The 14,671-nt window shown below is 42.9% G+C and overlaps 1 protein-coding gene across 5 annotated transcripts in view; it reads left to right on the forward strand.

Annotated features, from left to right (window-relative positions):
• The window catches only part of TRPC5 (transient receptor potential cation channel subfamily C member 5), a 102,414-nt gene that overhangs the window by 60,998 nt on the left and 26,745 nt on the right, over window positions 1-14,671 (forward strand). For all 5 annotated transcript variants that reach the window (XR_010305806.1, XM_064159402.1, XM_064159398.1 and 2 more), the window contains exons 4-6: window positions 3,517-3,853; window positions 7,631-7,770; window positions 11,648-11,970. Coding sequence is in view for 4 of the 5 variants with exons in the window: in XM_064159402.1 (XP_064015472.1) it covers window positions 3,517-3,853; window positions 7,631-7,770; window positions 11,648-11,970 (800 nt within the window). In the remaining variant the exon portion in view is untranslated. The remainder of the gene's footprint in view (window positions 1-3,516; window positions 3,854-7,630; window positions 7,771-11,647; window positions 11,971-14,671) is intronic.

The following is a 14,671-nucleotide window of genomic DNA, read 5'->3' on the forward strand; positions in this document are numbered from 1 at the left end:
AAACAGTTTTATTCTTCCCTTAGAGCTTTCTATCATATGTGATAAAGAGAAAATGTGTTTATTCATTTTCACCATAAAAAAAACCAGTGAGTTGTGCCTGATCTCAGAGAAACAGCAGCATCTATTACTGTGTAAATTACCCTAGAACACACCTGGTCACAGCACCTGTGTGTGATCTTAAATGTGAAAATACAGCAGTGTAACCTTCTATTTCTTCTAGCTTTTAGGCATAACATGCTGACCCTTCCTGAAATCATCGATTCAAAACCAGCCAACCAACTGAGAACAGTGCTTGATGTTTTCTCTGTTTCTGTAGAATTGTTTCTTTCATCACTGTCCTCAGACTTGGAATTTTACAATGACATTTTCTCATCACTACAGGCAACAGGTTTGTTCAGTGGCTGAGAGAAATGGGGTTGTTTAGTCTGGAGAAAAGGAGGCTGAGGGCAGACGTTTTCACTCTCTACAACTCCCTGAAAGGTTGGAGACAGGTGAGGGTCAGTCTTGTCTCCCTGGTAACAAGTGATAGGACAAGAGGAAATGGCCTCAAATTTTGCCAGGGCAGGTTTAAGCTGAATGGGAGGAAAAATTTCTTCCCTTGAAAGGGTTGTTGAACCCCGCAATAGACTGCCCAGAACAGTGGAGGGGTTTAGAAGCTTTGTCTGTGTGGTGCTTTGGGACATGGTTTATCAGCGGACTTGGTAGAGTTAGGTAATGGTTGGGCTCAATGATCAGACAATCCTGCCTTGGCAGAGGGGTTGGACTTTGACAATCTCAAAAGGTTGCTTCCAACCCCTACCATTCTGTCAGGGTGTTTTCCAATCAAAGTGATTCTGTGATCAGTTGCTGTCTGCTTTCTGCTATGTGCATGCATAGGTTGGATCCAAATTAAATGCATTAGTGATTTCCTTTACTGATGCCCTCTGGACTGTGGTGTCATTTGTATGTTAAATGCAGCAGTCCTGTTTATTATAGTAATAAGACATAAACATCCAGCTTCATAAATGCCAGATATTTCACTTGGAGATCTTCTTTTCCATACTAATTTAGGCCAGACCATATGTTTGAATGACCCAGTCCAAAAATGGGGTGATTCTGATATAAACAGTCCGTTACAGCTTATGAAATAGATTCACAAAATCTAAAATGGCCTACAAAATTAATGGCTTTCTGAGCAAATTATTTTTCCTTTCTCTTGACCTCAGTTTAGTAATTTTGAACATGGCAGTGATAGTGCTCAGCTTGTACAGAGCTATGCAAGAACTGCACATAAAAAATCCTCCCAGTACTGGGCAGGTTTGACAGTGAACAAATACTTAAAAGTGTGGTTGTCTGCTAAAGCTGTTATTAAGAAATTGTCTCTTTCACACTGAGTCTGGTCTCCTGGTGACTTAGGATCTATGGGAGTCCTATCTATCTTCAGCCATGGTGAGGAGAGCCTTGTAACTGTCTCATAATGCATATGTGTTGGCTGATTCGGGTCATGTCTATGCTGAATACAGTAGTGTTGACATAGGGACTGTTGCTGGGGTTGAAAAATTATTCCAGTTTGGGATGGCAACAGAACTCAGAAGCTCTTTGCTACCATGACATAGTCCTTCCAAGAGACAGTTTAAACTGTAGTGCTGAAAGAGTGTTCTGTCTGATGAAATCTCCCCTAAGGGGCAGGAAGAGCATGGTAGCACCAGTCTAGGCTGGGAGGTGATCTGCTGGAGAGCAGCCCTGTGGAGAGGGACCTGGGAGTGCTGGTGGATAATAAGTTATCCATGGGACATCAATGTGTCCTTGTGGCCAAGAAGGCCAGTGGGATCCAGGGGTACACCCAGTGTGTCGAGCAGATCAAGGGAGGTTCTCCTCTCCCTCTACTCTGCCCTGGTGATACCTCTTGAATACTGCATTCAGTTTTGGGCTCCCCACTTGAAGAGAGACAGGGATCTGCTGGAGAGGGTCCAGTGGAGGGCTATGAGGATGATTAGGGGACTGAAACACTGCCTTATGAGGAGAGGCTGAGGGACCTGGGGATCTAATAAATGTCTATAAACACTGGAGGACTGAGTGTCAGCAGGGGTGGACAGGCTCTGCTCACTGCTCCCTGGGATAGGACAAGGAGCAATGGGTGTAAGCTGCAGCACAGGAGGTTCCACCTCAACACAAGGGGGAACTTCTTTACTGTGAGGGTCACAGAGCACTGGAATAGGCTCCCCAAGGGGGTTGTGGAGTCTCCTCTGGAGGCTGTCAAGGCCTGTCTAGATGCATTCCTCTGTGACCTGAGCTAGATTGTATGGTCCTGCTCTGGCCCGGGGGTTAGACTCGATGATCTCTTTGGGTCCCTTCCAGCTCTGACATCCTGTGATCCTGTAAGCTGCGTCCATGCTAGGACATTTTTTCTGATTTAATTACAGCAAAGTAAATGCAACAACATCCTCAGAACAATAGTTGAGGTTTTCTTTTGAACTTGGAGAGCTCAGAGAGAAATCTGAATTTAGTAAATCAGAGGTGTGACTTCATCAAGATGGATTAGAAATTAAATACATAAAGAAAAATAAAGTTGTGCTAGTCTTGCAGACATCTCTAATTAGCTGTGGGTCTGAAAGGTTTTGAAAGCCATAGAGCCATCCAGGTATAATCAGGATCATAAAACCTGGCATAGACCAGAAATACTGTGGCTTGAGCCTGACATTCCAAAGGCTGCTAGGCATTAGAGAAGGCTGAGGCAGCTGCAGCACGTCTGGAATGGAGTCACTGAGCTGCAATAAATCTCCATCATAATGCTATTTTTTACAGAGTGAAAGTAAACTTTCAAGTGTTGCTTTTGGTGCTGTGATCAAAGGTTTCTCTTGCCTCTGCTTAATCTCTCACACTTTACAACTGCTCTCTCCCTTACTAGTAAGACACGTTTAGAAATGTGCTGTCCTCCTTCCCAACAGATGTCACCTGGCTGAGCTTTACATTACTGCACACTGTCTCATGCCCAGCCCATCCCACACACACATATGCTGGCCTCCCTGCACAAAACCATGTGCAGCACCCCACACAATTCTGGAGATACTCTCCCTCTCTTATACACACACTGTCTCAGAGGTTTACTCCTTTTCCCTCCTGCTTCATCTTTTAGTCACTCCTTAAAGATGCTGCCAATGATTTCTTTGAGGCAGTTAAACCCTGAACCATTCTGAAAAGAAACGTGCTGGGAGGAAAACACATGGGAGGAGAAAAAACTTGTAGTGATTCTCATTGCATCACTTTTGCATGAGGTTTTATGTGTGGTGAGTGATCTACATAAGGAAGCTTCTCATAGAAAAAAACAAACCACCAAACATAGAAGGAGTCTTAATAGGAAAATAAGAGCAAAATCTCCCTTTTTTCTTCACTCTGTCTCCAAAATGTGCTTTTCCACCCCCTAGCCAGCCCCAAACTTAAGATGAGGGTCTGTGTGGCCTCCAATACATACATGATGGGGAGTGCACGTGAAGTACCAGTCACTAATGATCATCTTTCCTTTTCCTTCCTCCTCAGTTTGTTGCTCAGCCAAACTGCCAGCAGCTACTAGCAACACTTTGGTACGATGGTTTTCCAGGATGGAGGCGGAAGCACTGGGCAGTAAAACTCTTGACCTGTGTCACCATTGGGCTACTATTTCCTGTGCTATCTGTGGCGTATCTGATTGCACCGAAGAGCAGGCTGGGACTGTTCATTAAAAAGCCATTTATAAAGTTTATCTGCCACACCGGCTCTTACCTGACCTTCCTCTTCATGCTCCTGCTGGCATCGCAGCACATTGTCAGGACTGACCTTCATATGCAGGGACCACCTCCCACCATCGTGGAGTGGATGATCCTGCCCTGGGTTCTAGGTAAGTCAGAAACGCAGAACTGCCTGAACCACAGGTGCCTGACTCACACCCATGGCAACTGTGGAGACTCATTCCTGATCTCAGCTTCATCAGCATGTAAAGAGATTTGGCAGCCAGCTTCAGTAACTGCATGAAACAGCTGGGCTCCTTCTGGAACAACAGATCTTGTTGGCCTAGGGCTCTTCGGCTGTTCACATTGCCATATGACATGCCTTTAGACATGACCCTGAGTAAAGCACAGCAGATGCAGCTTTCTGCCTGCTTCTCCCATGCTCGGTGTGAGGAGCAGGTTAGGAATGAGCTTCTGGGTCACACTAGTAACAAATTGTGGCACTTCTCATGCTGGCTTAGTCCTGCTGGCTGGTACATAGTGGAAGGCAGTGCCAAGAACCTATCTCTGCCTTTGCCTTCTCATTTTCTGCTGCTGGAGTCAGTGCACAGGTACCAGCCCTATTTATTCCTGGGCTCCCAGAATCCCCAATAGCCTACAGGAAGGCAGAAAAGAGAGGATAAATCTCACTCTGCTGTATGCCTCTGTGCTGATAAACTGGATCAATATCAAAAACTAATATAAGTAGAAGAAGGAGGGAGTGCTTACTTGTTCTATCATCATAAGGCTAAGTGTGAAGCTTTTGTTCCAGTCTAGCTAGGGCAACCACATCCGTGAAGATAAGAAAGTGTCCCTGTTCTTGAGGGCAGGACATAGGTGAGGTAGTTGAGATGGCAGAAGGCAGGTAGAGTCACTGAGGGAGGAGATCAGAGGAGCATGACTGAATATAGCCTTGAAGAGAAGTATTTACCCTTTCAAACTGGACAATAGCAAGTGAAAACCTGTGGTCTCCATTAGAAGCATGATCTCTCCTCTAATGAAACTCCTGTCGGCCTTGCTGTACCACTAACCGTGATCTGGAGTGTTACAAGGAGGCCGACTCATGGACAATGGTTTCCATACTTTTATAGTTCCCCTCCAGCCTCTGTACAGCCCAAGCCGGTTTGGTGCAAAACCCCAGAGGTCAGGTAGCAGTGAATGGTATCTGTCTAATAGGCAGGTCTGGTAGCCTGGAAAGCCAAGCTGATGCTTTCTGAGGACATGTCTCACAAACCTTGATTTCTGGAGCTCTCTCTATGGCTCCTCTCTTCTCCTGGCAACACCAGACCCCAGCTCCTTGCTTCTGCGGTGGCTCTGGATCAGGCTGGTTCTGTGGTGAGTGAATCCAGCTGTTACCCATGCCAAACCTAAAACTGCTGATGGAAAGGAAGGAAAGAATGTCAGAGTTGCAAACATTCACGTATCACAAATCATGACCCAGGGCACTTTGCTCCTTGCGTAGCTCTGCCACATGGTAACTCAAGCTTGATTATCTTATTAAGCTGATGCGTGTGTTGGTAGAGACTTCAGAATAAGCTTAGAAGGTTAAATGTCTTTTCTGAGCTTAAGTGGTCTCTTTACTTTATCCTTAACTTTATGGTTAAAATTGAGGGAAATGGTAGGCATTTCATCAAAATTGATTGCAGATGAAAGAAAATCCATTTAAAAAACCCAACAACTTTCAAAATCACCTCTTACAGCTGTCTGCTCTTCTTCTTGAGTGCTTTTGTTTCAGATGAATAGAGATATTGTGGGACTGTTTATGAAATGGAGAAATCAGGGCAGTTTTACTAGATTAAAGGTTATTGTTTAAGAAATATTTTCCACTATAAAAGGAGAGAGAGAGAACAGTCACACAGAGCATTGCTGTAACTATAGTAACCAGCAGTGATAACTCACTATAAATATATGTGCGAGTTCTTCAACAGGCTCCTTTCCATTGATTAATTTTATTGTCTACTTTTGTGTTCATGTGAAGATTTGGAGTAAGCTCTAATAAAATCACCTTATTAGTCTTGACATTGTGCCTGCCTGACCATTGACCTGCTGGCTGATAGCCAAAGAGTCCAGACTGATATCTGGATGTTTGCAGCGGTTCATTTCACTATAATCTGCTCTTCAGGTCCTAAAACTTGAGTGGCTTGAGTGGCAAGTAGCATTACTGTGACCAAGACAGTATCGTCTGACTGGTACGAGCAGTAGTTTGGGTCACTGTGTTGGTAATGCACCTGGAGGTGTACTTTGCTGTTGGTTTTGGTTTTCTTTTCACGTTTCAGGTCTTCATTCAAGGATAATGTTGTAAACTGAGTAATTCAAATATCTGGAAGCTTTAAAGACATCCTGAGCAGCATGTAAGCGATGAAGGACTCTTAACAGCCTTCCACTTTTAAACAGAACTTAGGCTCAAAATTAAAATCATGGAACTATATAAAAGGCTGGAAAAGACCCTTAAGATCATGAAGTCCACGCATTAACTACCAAGTGTGCTGCTAAACCATGTCTCTCAGCACCATGTCTACACAGCTTTTAAAGCCCTCCAGGGATGATGATTATACCACTGCCCTGGCCAGCCTGTTCCAGGGCTTGGTAACCCTTCCAAGGGAGGAATTTTTTCCTCATGTCCAACCTAAACCTCCCCTGGCACAACTTAGGGTGTTTCCTCTCATTCTGTCACTTGTTCCTTTGGAGAGGAGATTGGCCTCCAACCTCCTTTCAGGCAGCTGTAAAGACTGAGAAGATCTTCCCTCAGCCTCCTTTTCTCCAGTCTGAACAACCCCAATTCTCTGAGCTGCCTCTCACCAGACCTGTTCTCCAGACCTGTCACCAGCATTGTTGCCTTCCTCTGGAGCTGCTCCAGAACTGTCCTTCCTGTAGTGAGGGCCCCAAAACTGAACACAGTATTCAAGGTGTGGTCTCACCCCAGTGCTGCATACTGGGTACAACCACTGCCCTACTCCTGCTGGCCACACTATTGCTGATACATGCCAGGATGCCATAGGCCTTCTCACCTACCTGGGCACATGCTGGCTTATACTTAAAAGTTCTACAAAACAGGACAGTCTAAATTAGTTAGAATTACATGTCAGGTGAGTTTAGCAGTCTGGTCATGAAGTTCAGAAGCTGCCCCTCACCCCTACAGCAGCAAGGAGGTTTAGTGAAGGTTTTCAAGTGCCAAAAACACATTCCCAGAGGCATTTCAGAGTTGAGGTGATGGGCTGTGGCCCATCTGGGAACAGACATTCACCTTGCAAAACCTGTAGCCACATTTGATAAGAGGTGAATCATTGCTGAGCTGTGGTGCCTGGCTGCAGTGATGTTGAGTGCCCTTCCTTCTGCTGAGTCCTGGCTTATTTCACAAACAGTCCCAATGGGCTTGTTGTGCAGCAAAATGCATAAATCCAGTGATTGAGATAGAGAACAAGTTCATGTTTTCTTTCTATGGTGTGGTATTTCCAGGTCAGGGAGGAAATGTCAGTGCATGTGGGAGCTGGTACTAGTGTTGCATGTTCTGCAGAGACAGCTAGAAAAAGTCAGTACTGTCAAGCTGAGCAATTAACTACTTACAGTTTCTATGAGAGCAAACAGTCTATTAGAAGCTATACTGTTGCTGATATAGTTTATTCATGTAGACTCAATTTCCTGTGAGCCAATCCACTCACACCCCTCATGTATGTCTGGAGCCCTGGATAGGAAAGCTAGGTCTTTTCAGTATCTCTTTAGACTCCATTCCCCACAGAGATGGGAAATGTCTCATAATCGTCAGTATTATACTTTGTAGAAGACAGGAGGGATGAGACATTTTTTCCAAGCTGTTAATTTAGAATTGTCTTTCATTGCATCAGATACACACAGTGCTTTAATGGCAAGTAATACCCTGTCATGGCAGTAAACTCTCTTTCTTTCTACAGGTTTTATCTGGGGAGAAATCAAGGAAATGTGGGACGGTGGATTCAATGAGTATGTACATGACTGGTGGAATCTGATGGATTTTGCAATGAACTCCCTCTATCTTGCAACTATCTCCCTTAAAATTGTTGCCTATGTCAAGGTACAGTAACTTGGGACAGAGAATATTAGCTTGCTTGTGAGAACTCTACAGAGAGTAGAAACTGTCAATATCAGAATTACAGATCAAAAGGAGTATCTGCTTTACAAGCAGCCCAGTTTTGAAAGTTCACCTGGAAAGGTTATTAATTTATCTGGAGAGTGATGGTCTTTCTTATCCTAACCCTTTGATTAAGACCAAAGAGGGTAATTTGGGTACTGGGTAGAAGTTTCCCCACTTGCTGTGCATTTTGTAGCTACTTGGTTGCGAAAGATGCGTTTTGTTCATACTGACGCTGGACCTCTTTCAACAGCGCTAGACACAGTGAAAACATGATTGTTAAATAAAACAGCAAAAGAAAGACAAGGGTTATCTGAAAAGATCTACAGCCAAGATTTAAGATCTGTAGATTACTACTGAGAAGTTTGTGAAAAGCCTACTAAGAAAAGCAAGCCTGCTAGTAGGGGGTTTCCATCTGATAGAAAGGAGTCTCAGTGTATATGGATGGAAAAGTATGCTCACAAGAGTCCCCTTCTGAACTCTGTCATGTAGAGGTTGCAGTATGCTCTGAAGCATGAGTATTTATAATTTTGATAATGGCTCCAAAATATTTTCCAATATGACTTGTAAGGTATAAATTAATTCTTTTCAGTATATGGTTTAAGACTAGACAGGAAGGCAGCAAAGGAACGTGGTGGAGCTTTAACACCATGTAGATTCTTCACTGTCATATTCCATTTCTGGGAAGAATGCAGATTAGAGCTCATCCTCAACCACCTTTCACATTTATATTGTGAAATCAGGATGTCCTGAAGCCCTTTCCTTCTGTCTACTTTTCAAAGACACAGACAAGACACTACACTAATGGTCTCCTGCAAACTTATGCAGTGGCTCTCTTTGACTTCAGTTGGAGCTGCATGCTTGGACTGATCCTTGCGTTGGTATGAATCAGCAGTCATTTCACTACACTTAGTGGAATTACACAGGTGTAAATCAAGTAACTGACTGAAGTCTGCTCCTTGGCCACTTAATACTCTTTCAGGTTTTGTTGTGCTATGTTTTGCCCTGATAGAAGAGGATAAAATTTCCCAGAGCTCCTCGACTCCAAAACAGCAGGGCTTTTGTCAAAACCTCTCCAGCAAGCAGTGCTGCAAAAGGGCGGTTCTACATCACCGCTGCGTAGTGGTGAGTTTTTCAAAGGGAAAAGCTTTAAGACTACTCTGTAACAGCATCAAAGGAGGACAGGATTACATCTTTTTTTTCTCTCTGCATTCAGAACCAGTGAGGAAATTGGACTTGAAAGGTTGGTCTTTAAACTGAGAGCAATACAAAAAATGCTGGAAATTATAAGATCCAGGAGCGCATCTTAAAATGTTAACAATCTCATTCTTTCTCACACACTAAACACTAGAAGAGCTGAGCATCCACAGATTTATACAGTCATGTGCTGAGATTTGAACTCACAGCCAAACAACACATACAGAGGAAGTACAGCTTTGTTTATATACTCTGTGACAACTATAGAAACTTAAGTCCTAACTACAGAGACCTATATGCCAGCAGACAAAAGAATGCTCGCAGGAATATATCTGTCTACAGGTCAGGGCCACTTGGATTCAATCTAGCTGATCTCAGGTCTGCTTCTGATGAGGACCAGTGTCAGACAATTCTGAGAAGTGCATAAAGTTTTATGTAGGAGTAGTTCTGAAACAGCATGCTCACAGAAGTCCCCTCCTGCCCTCTGTCATGTAGGGTTGCAGTATGCTCTGAAAGATGAGGATTTATGATGTTGATAATGGCTTCAAAACCTCTCGCAGTGTGACTTGTAAGGAGTTTTGTTATTTATAGAACAGCCCCAAGGTGCAAAAGGCTGCTATGTATGCCAGTATACCATAGTCTAACACTTCTGAGGACTTCAAAGGATTACATGGACATTTAGCTTTCTGCCAGGTAGCAGAAAAATAAATTGCACTCTGACACTAATGTTTTCCATCTTTAGATGGAGACTTTTTTTTTCCTCTTGATTTGACTGATTCCAAGACTGCCCCCTAATATTGTCCAATACCATTTAAATCTTCAGGCTAATTTTAGGGTCAAAATACTTTCTTAATCTGTTTTAATTTGCTGCATTGTATTATCATGTAATGAAGAAGGGTAAATGTGACTGCCTGGTGTAACTTACTTGTATTGTTCTGTGAACATCTTTGTTGTGTTTCATCTTTTGATGCCTGACCCAAATAACTTCAGCCTTCCCACATACCTAACTTCATTAGATACCTCTGAAGTCTTGTTTCTGTTTCCTAGGCTAGGCTGCTCTGAAGAGACTACTATTTTCCAAGCATGGATATATATGGCAAGCATCACTTCATAAAGAGCCAAAATATAAGCCTAACTGGTTCTTTCAAAAATAGATGAGAGATGAAAACCTTTTCCCATACCTTAGATATTTAGTCTATGCCAAACCTTAGGAGAGAGCCCCTGGGCTGCTGTGTCCAGCCAAGATGCTGAAGAGAACTGGAAACAGCAGTGCAAACCTGCTGGCCAGGCAGAGGAGATTTTCAGATCACAGCCATCCACCCCTGCTGCTGGGTACTGGCAAAAATTGCTACGTCTGCCTGTTTGTAAACATTTTGAGACCCATCTTCAAATCCAATTAGCAGACTTGGACCATGATGTTCATGTAATAAAGAACAGTTTGGAAATGTCAGAAGCGATCAGAGGTCATGCTGAAATGCTCATGTATCATGTCTCAGCTCTTTCATACAGAGGAATGGACTGAAATATCAACTTCGTTTAGCTCTGCCCTTGGTAAAAAAATGAGCCTTAAGATTTAAATAGAAATTTGTCTGTCAGTATGATATTGATACCATTTCCTTTTAAAAGATATAAAAAGTATTTTAGGAGCCTTGAACATGCTGGCTACACTATTAGCTGTATTGTTCTAAGGACATCTCTTCCTTTTTATGTGTGTTAAATGAGCAGAGACAAATGTTAAAAGGACAATTATTCCTTAATGTTAAAATGCCTTTGACTCCATTCTGTTGTGGCAGTGTGGTTAAGCAGAGTAGTTACATTTAGCTCTTTCGTGTTACCTTCTTCTGTTTCTGCTTCTACAGTTACATTATGAACCAAGTTAATGTTATAATTGATGCACTCAAATGTATCCAGTGTTTCAGCTGTAATTATGACCTCTGCTTTAGCAATTCTCCTAAAATTGCCATGACAAATTAAGTAATAAGAAAATTAATATGAAGAAAGCATTTTGGTTCTGGGCTGTTGGCACGTTTTGGAGATTACTAGGGAGGGAAAGCATCCACTTCTTATGCTCAGTAGTTCATTCCTTCTTCCCTCCTTTCTTCCCTGGCTTTCTTCCTGGAATATGCAGTGGTTTGAATGTGCAGCCATATTTAGGAGGAGATAGGAAGAAAAGGTAATTGGAAATTTCTGACCTGCAAATGCTAAAGGGAAGTCTGAATCCCTTTATATATTGAAGGAGGAGGTGGTGTATGAACATGTGAATGTGAAGATCTCACAAACAGTAAACTCAAAGGCCTGTTTTCTAAATTCAGACTAAGAACAGACAACTTACCAGAAGCCTTTAAAGAAAAGATCATCTCACAACTGTCCATATCAGGGAGTCATAATCTAGTAGGGAGGGATTGTAAGAAGGCATCAATAAACACAAGTCAGCTTCAATCCTAAATATTAGTGTGACAGTAGCTGAGACTAAGGAGTTTAAAAGTGCTTCTTGTGTTATCAGTACCTGGGTGGTACTTAAATGTGAAGTATTAGCAGGTTTGTATTAGCAGATGTGACTTTTTGAGTTGTCTCAGAGTCATTCCAACACAATTCACTTGTACCCCTCTGTTGTCTCTTTCAGTATAACGGTTCTCGTCCGAGGGAGGAATGGGAAATGTGGCACCCAACTCTCATTGCAGAAGCCCTCTTTGCAATATCCAACATTTTGAGTTCTTTGCGTCTCATATCCCTGTTTACAGCAAATTCACACCTGGGACCCTTGCAGATTTCTCTGGGACGCATGCTGCTAGACATCCTTAAGTTCCTTTTTATCTACTGTCTGGTGCTGCTGGCTTTTGCCAATGGACTGAACCAGCTTTATTTTTATTACGAGACCAGTGCCTCGGAGGAACCCAACAACTGCAAGGGGATCCGATGTGAGAAACAGAACAATGCTTTCTCCACGTAAGATGACCTTTCCTTTCTGTTCTTATGGTTGACTTCCACTGTCCCCTGTCTAAGCTGCCTTTGCCTGTTGTCTGTCACTAAACTGAAAATGCCTTCATTTATTCATTTGCAACTGCCAGGTGAGCTAGTTGACTGTGCAGGAAAGGTGTGAGTTAACTGGAGCAGACATTCTGCTGAGCTTTGCTGTTAGAAAGACTCTTAGCTCTGGAAATGGGAGACAATCATTTTAGTTCTGGACCAAAGAGTCTCCCTATGTGATCCCACAAATGACATTTTATTATGGCTGTGTTCAGTATCAGTATATTCAAGAAAACAAGTTTCTTTCTGCTGTAAGAATAGTTTTGTCTGATTGCAGAGGAAGGGAGGGGATGCAAAACAAAATGTAGAAAGCAAGGAATAAACCTGTAAGAGAGAGTACTGATAAATAACGTGAGACAGCAACAGCAACAATCTCACCTAGGCCATTTTTATACATACACGATGTCGCACGCTACTCTGATTTCTTTGCAGTGGGGTAAGACTGAAATCCCAGCAAAATCCTTTTTGCTGGAAAAGCTGCTACTTTCCTGAGATGTTGGCATGAAAATTGCTATGATGACAGATGGCTGGGCTGAAAGAGATAGCACATGCTGAAAAATAACATGAATTGTCTTTCTGATGTATTTGTTTTAATTGCTAATAGTGGAAATAATTATAATAATCAGCCCCCACCCAATTGTTCTCACTGCTTGCACAGTACTTAAAACACAAAGGGAGGAGAAATAAATAAAGCAGGGTCTAGAGAAAGGCCCGCGCCCTGCAAGCAAGCAAAACAAAACTGTTGCCCACTACTTTATGCTAAATTAAATAAAACGTCATCATGCCCAGTAACTCTCTGCCCTTCCTCAGCTGAAGGCTTGAGCTTAAGGAAGGATTTGTTGACACGTTTGCACTGGTGGCAGAAGCAGATGATGGCTGAGGCCATATGACTAGATTGAAAGAGGAAAGACTCCGATGCAGTCGTGCGAGCTCCCTCCTTAAAAGAAGTGGGGGATTTTTGTGGGATGACTTCAGCCTTACAAGAGCATCTTGACCTGGTAGACCAGCCGTGCTGCTGTTTACCACTGCAGAGCAGGAACACCATAGGCTTGATTAATTTTCTCATTAAACCCATCTATATCTGGAGGAAGTGAGTGGAACTGCACTGTGCTAATGAAAAACAGAATTAAAGACCTCAGTCTTTTTTTCTTTTTTAATTGCTCCACATGCCCCAGAAATGTGTTGTGCTGCTCTTGCAGAAGAATTAAATAACAAATACTATTCCTTGATCTGTGTCCATATTGCTGCAGCAGCCAGAAGGAGAAATGTTTGGCAAGCACAGCATTTGCTAAGTGGCAACTTGTAGCTCAGGAAGGGTCAAACCCGCAAAGTTCAGGGCTAGAGCCTGCTTTTCCCTGGAGCTATGGTGAACAGATGTATTAAGTTCTGCCTTGTGGTTTGGACCTGTCACCAGTGCAAACCAGTTATTGTGCAGATTTCACTGCCAGCAGGTGAGTGGCAAAAACAGCAGCAGGATTTGACTGAAGACAAAGAAGGTTGGGTCAGCAGGAAGGAAACAAAGTTCCTGAAGTCTGTAAGAAGGTGTAATATCTGGGGAACTAGAAATGATACAGAACCACTTAACAGAAAGAGTGCAGATCAGCTTAAATACAGACCACGATTTCTCCCACCCAACATTCAGCTTAAACCTCCTGCCACTGAGAATGTAGCACAGAAAGGAAATTGAGGGGGCTCAGCCTTTATGGCAGAGGTTTGTTTAAAACAAAATCACAGTGGGAGGGGATCCATTAGGATTGAGGTCTCCTGGCAGGGGACAGTACACTCTGCAGTTACTTTTTGTTTGAGACTTGCTTAAGAAATTTATTTAACGTGTTCTTAGAAGTTTAAATACTTGTTATTAACACCCTCAGTGCAAGCTGACATTTGGCCCTTGAACAGATGCACAGCATGAGTGAGTGACTGGCTAAGAATGAGCAACCTGCAACACAGAAAATTATATCACTGGGCTGAGGAGTGCAAGCGTGGCTGGACTGAATTCCAGTCAGGGCTGCTGTTACCTCAAGTTTGCTCATAGCTCACCTTAATGAAAGAATAAATGTAAAAGAGCTTTCAATCAGTCTCCTTTGCTTCCCACCAGCATTTCTAGACAGTCATACAATAAGATCTAATTTTGTAAGACGAGGAGAAGCAGGATGCCACTTGTGTTTGTACAGCTTGTTGAAAATGTGACACCTATTTACTGGTGCATTATTTCCTATTACTCCCAAAGGATGGGTTTAATATTTTCTGGGTGAGGAAATTTTCTGCATTGCAAACACAGATCATGGAAAAGTAATATTCCTTTGTGACAGCAACGAGGTGAAGTCATTAATAATTTAAGGTTTTATGCTTTAGCCTCACCATCCCTTCCAGAGCAGAGTGGCTTCAGCAGACAACTGGAAAAGATGTTTATTGCTGTGATTCTGGCAACTGGAGGAGGAAGGAGAGGAGGAAAGGATGGAGGAAGTCACACCTTGTTGGCTGCTGTGTCATTCTCACTGGAGCTGATCGAAATATCCTGGGGGGACATTTGTCCAGTGAGTGCAGGAAGTTCCTGTGGCAGAGAGGGGCACCTGCTTTGTTTGCACAGCCCTGGAGAGTGGTGGAACTTTGAGATCTC

This window comes from Pogoniulus pusillus, chromosome 19 (assembly GCF_015220805.1).
Source record: "Pogoniulus pusillus isolate bPogPus1 chromosome 19, bPogPus1.pri, whole genome shotgun sequence".
Taxonomy (NCBI): domain Eukaryota; kingdom Metazoa; phylum Chordata; class Aves; order Piciformes; family Lybiidae; genus Pogoniulus; species Pogoniulus pusillus.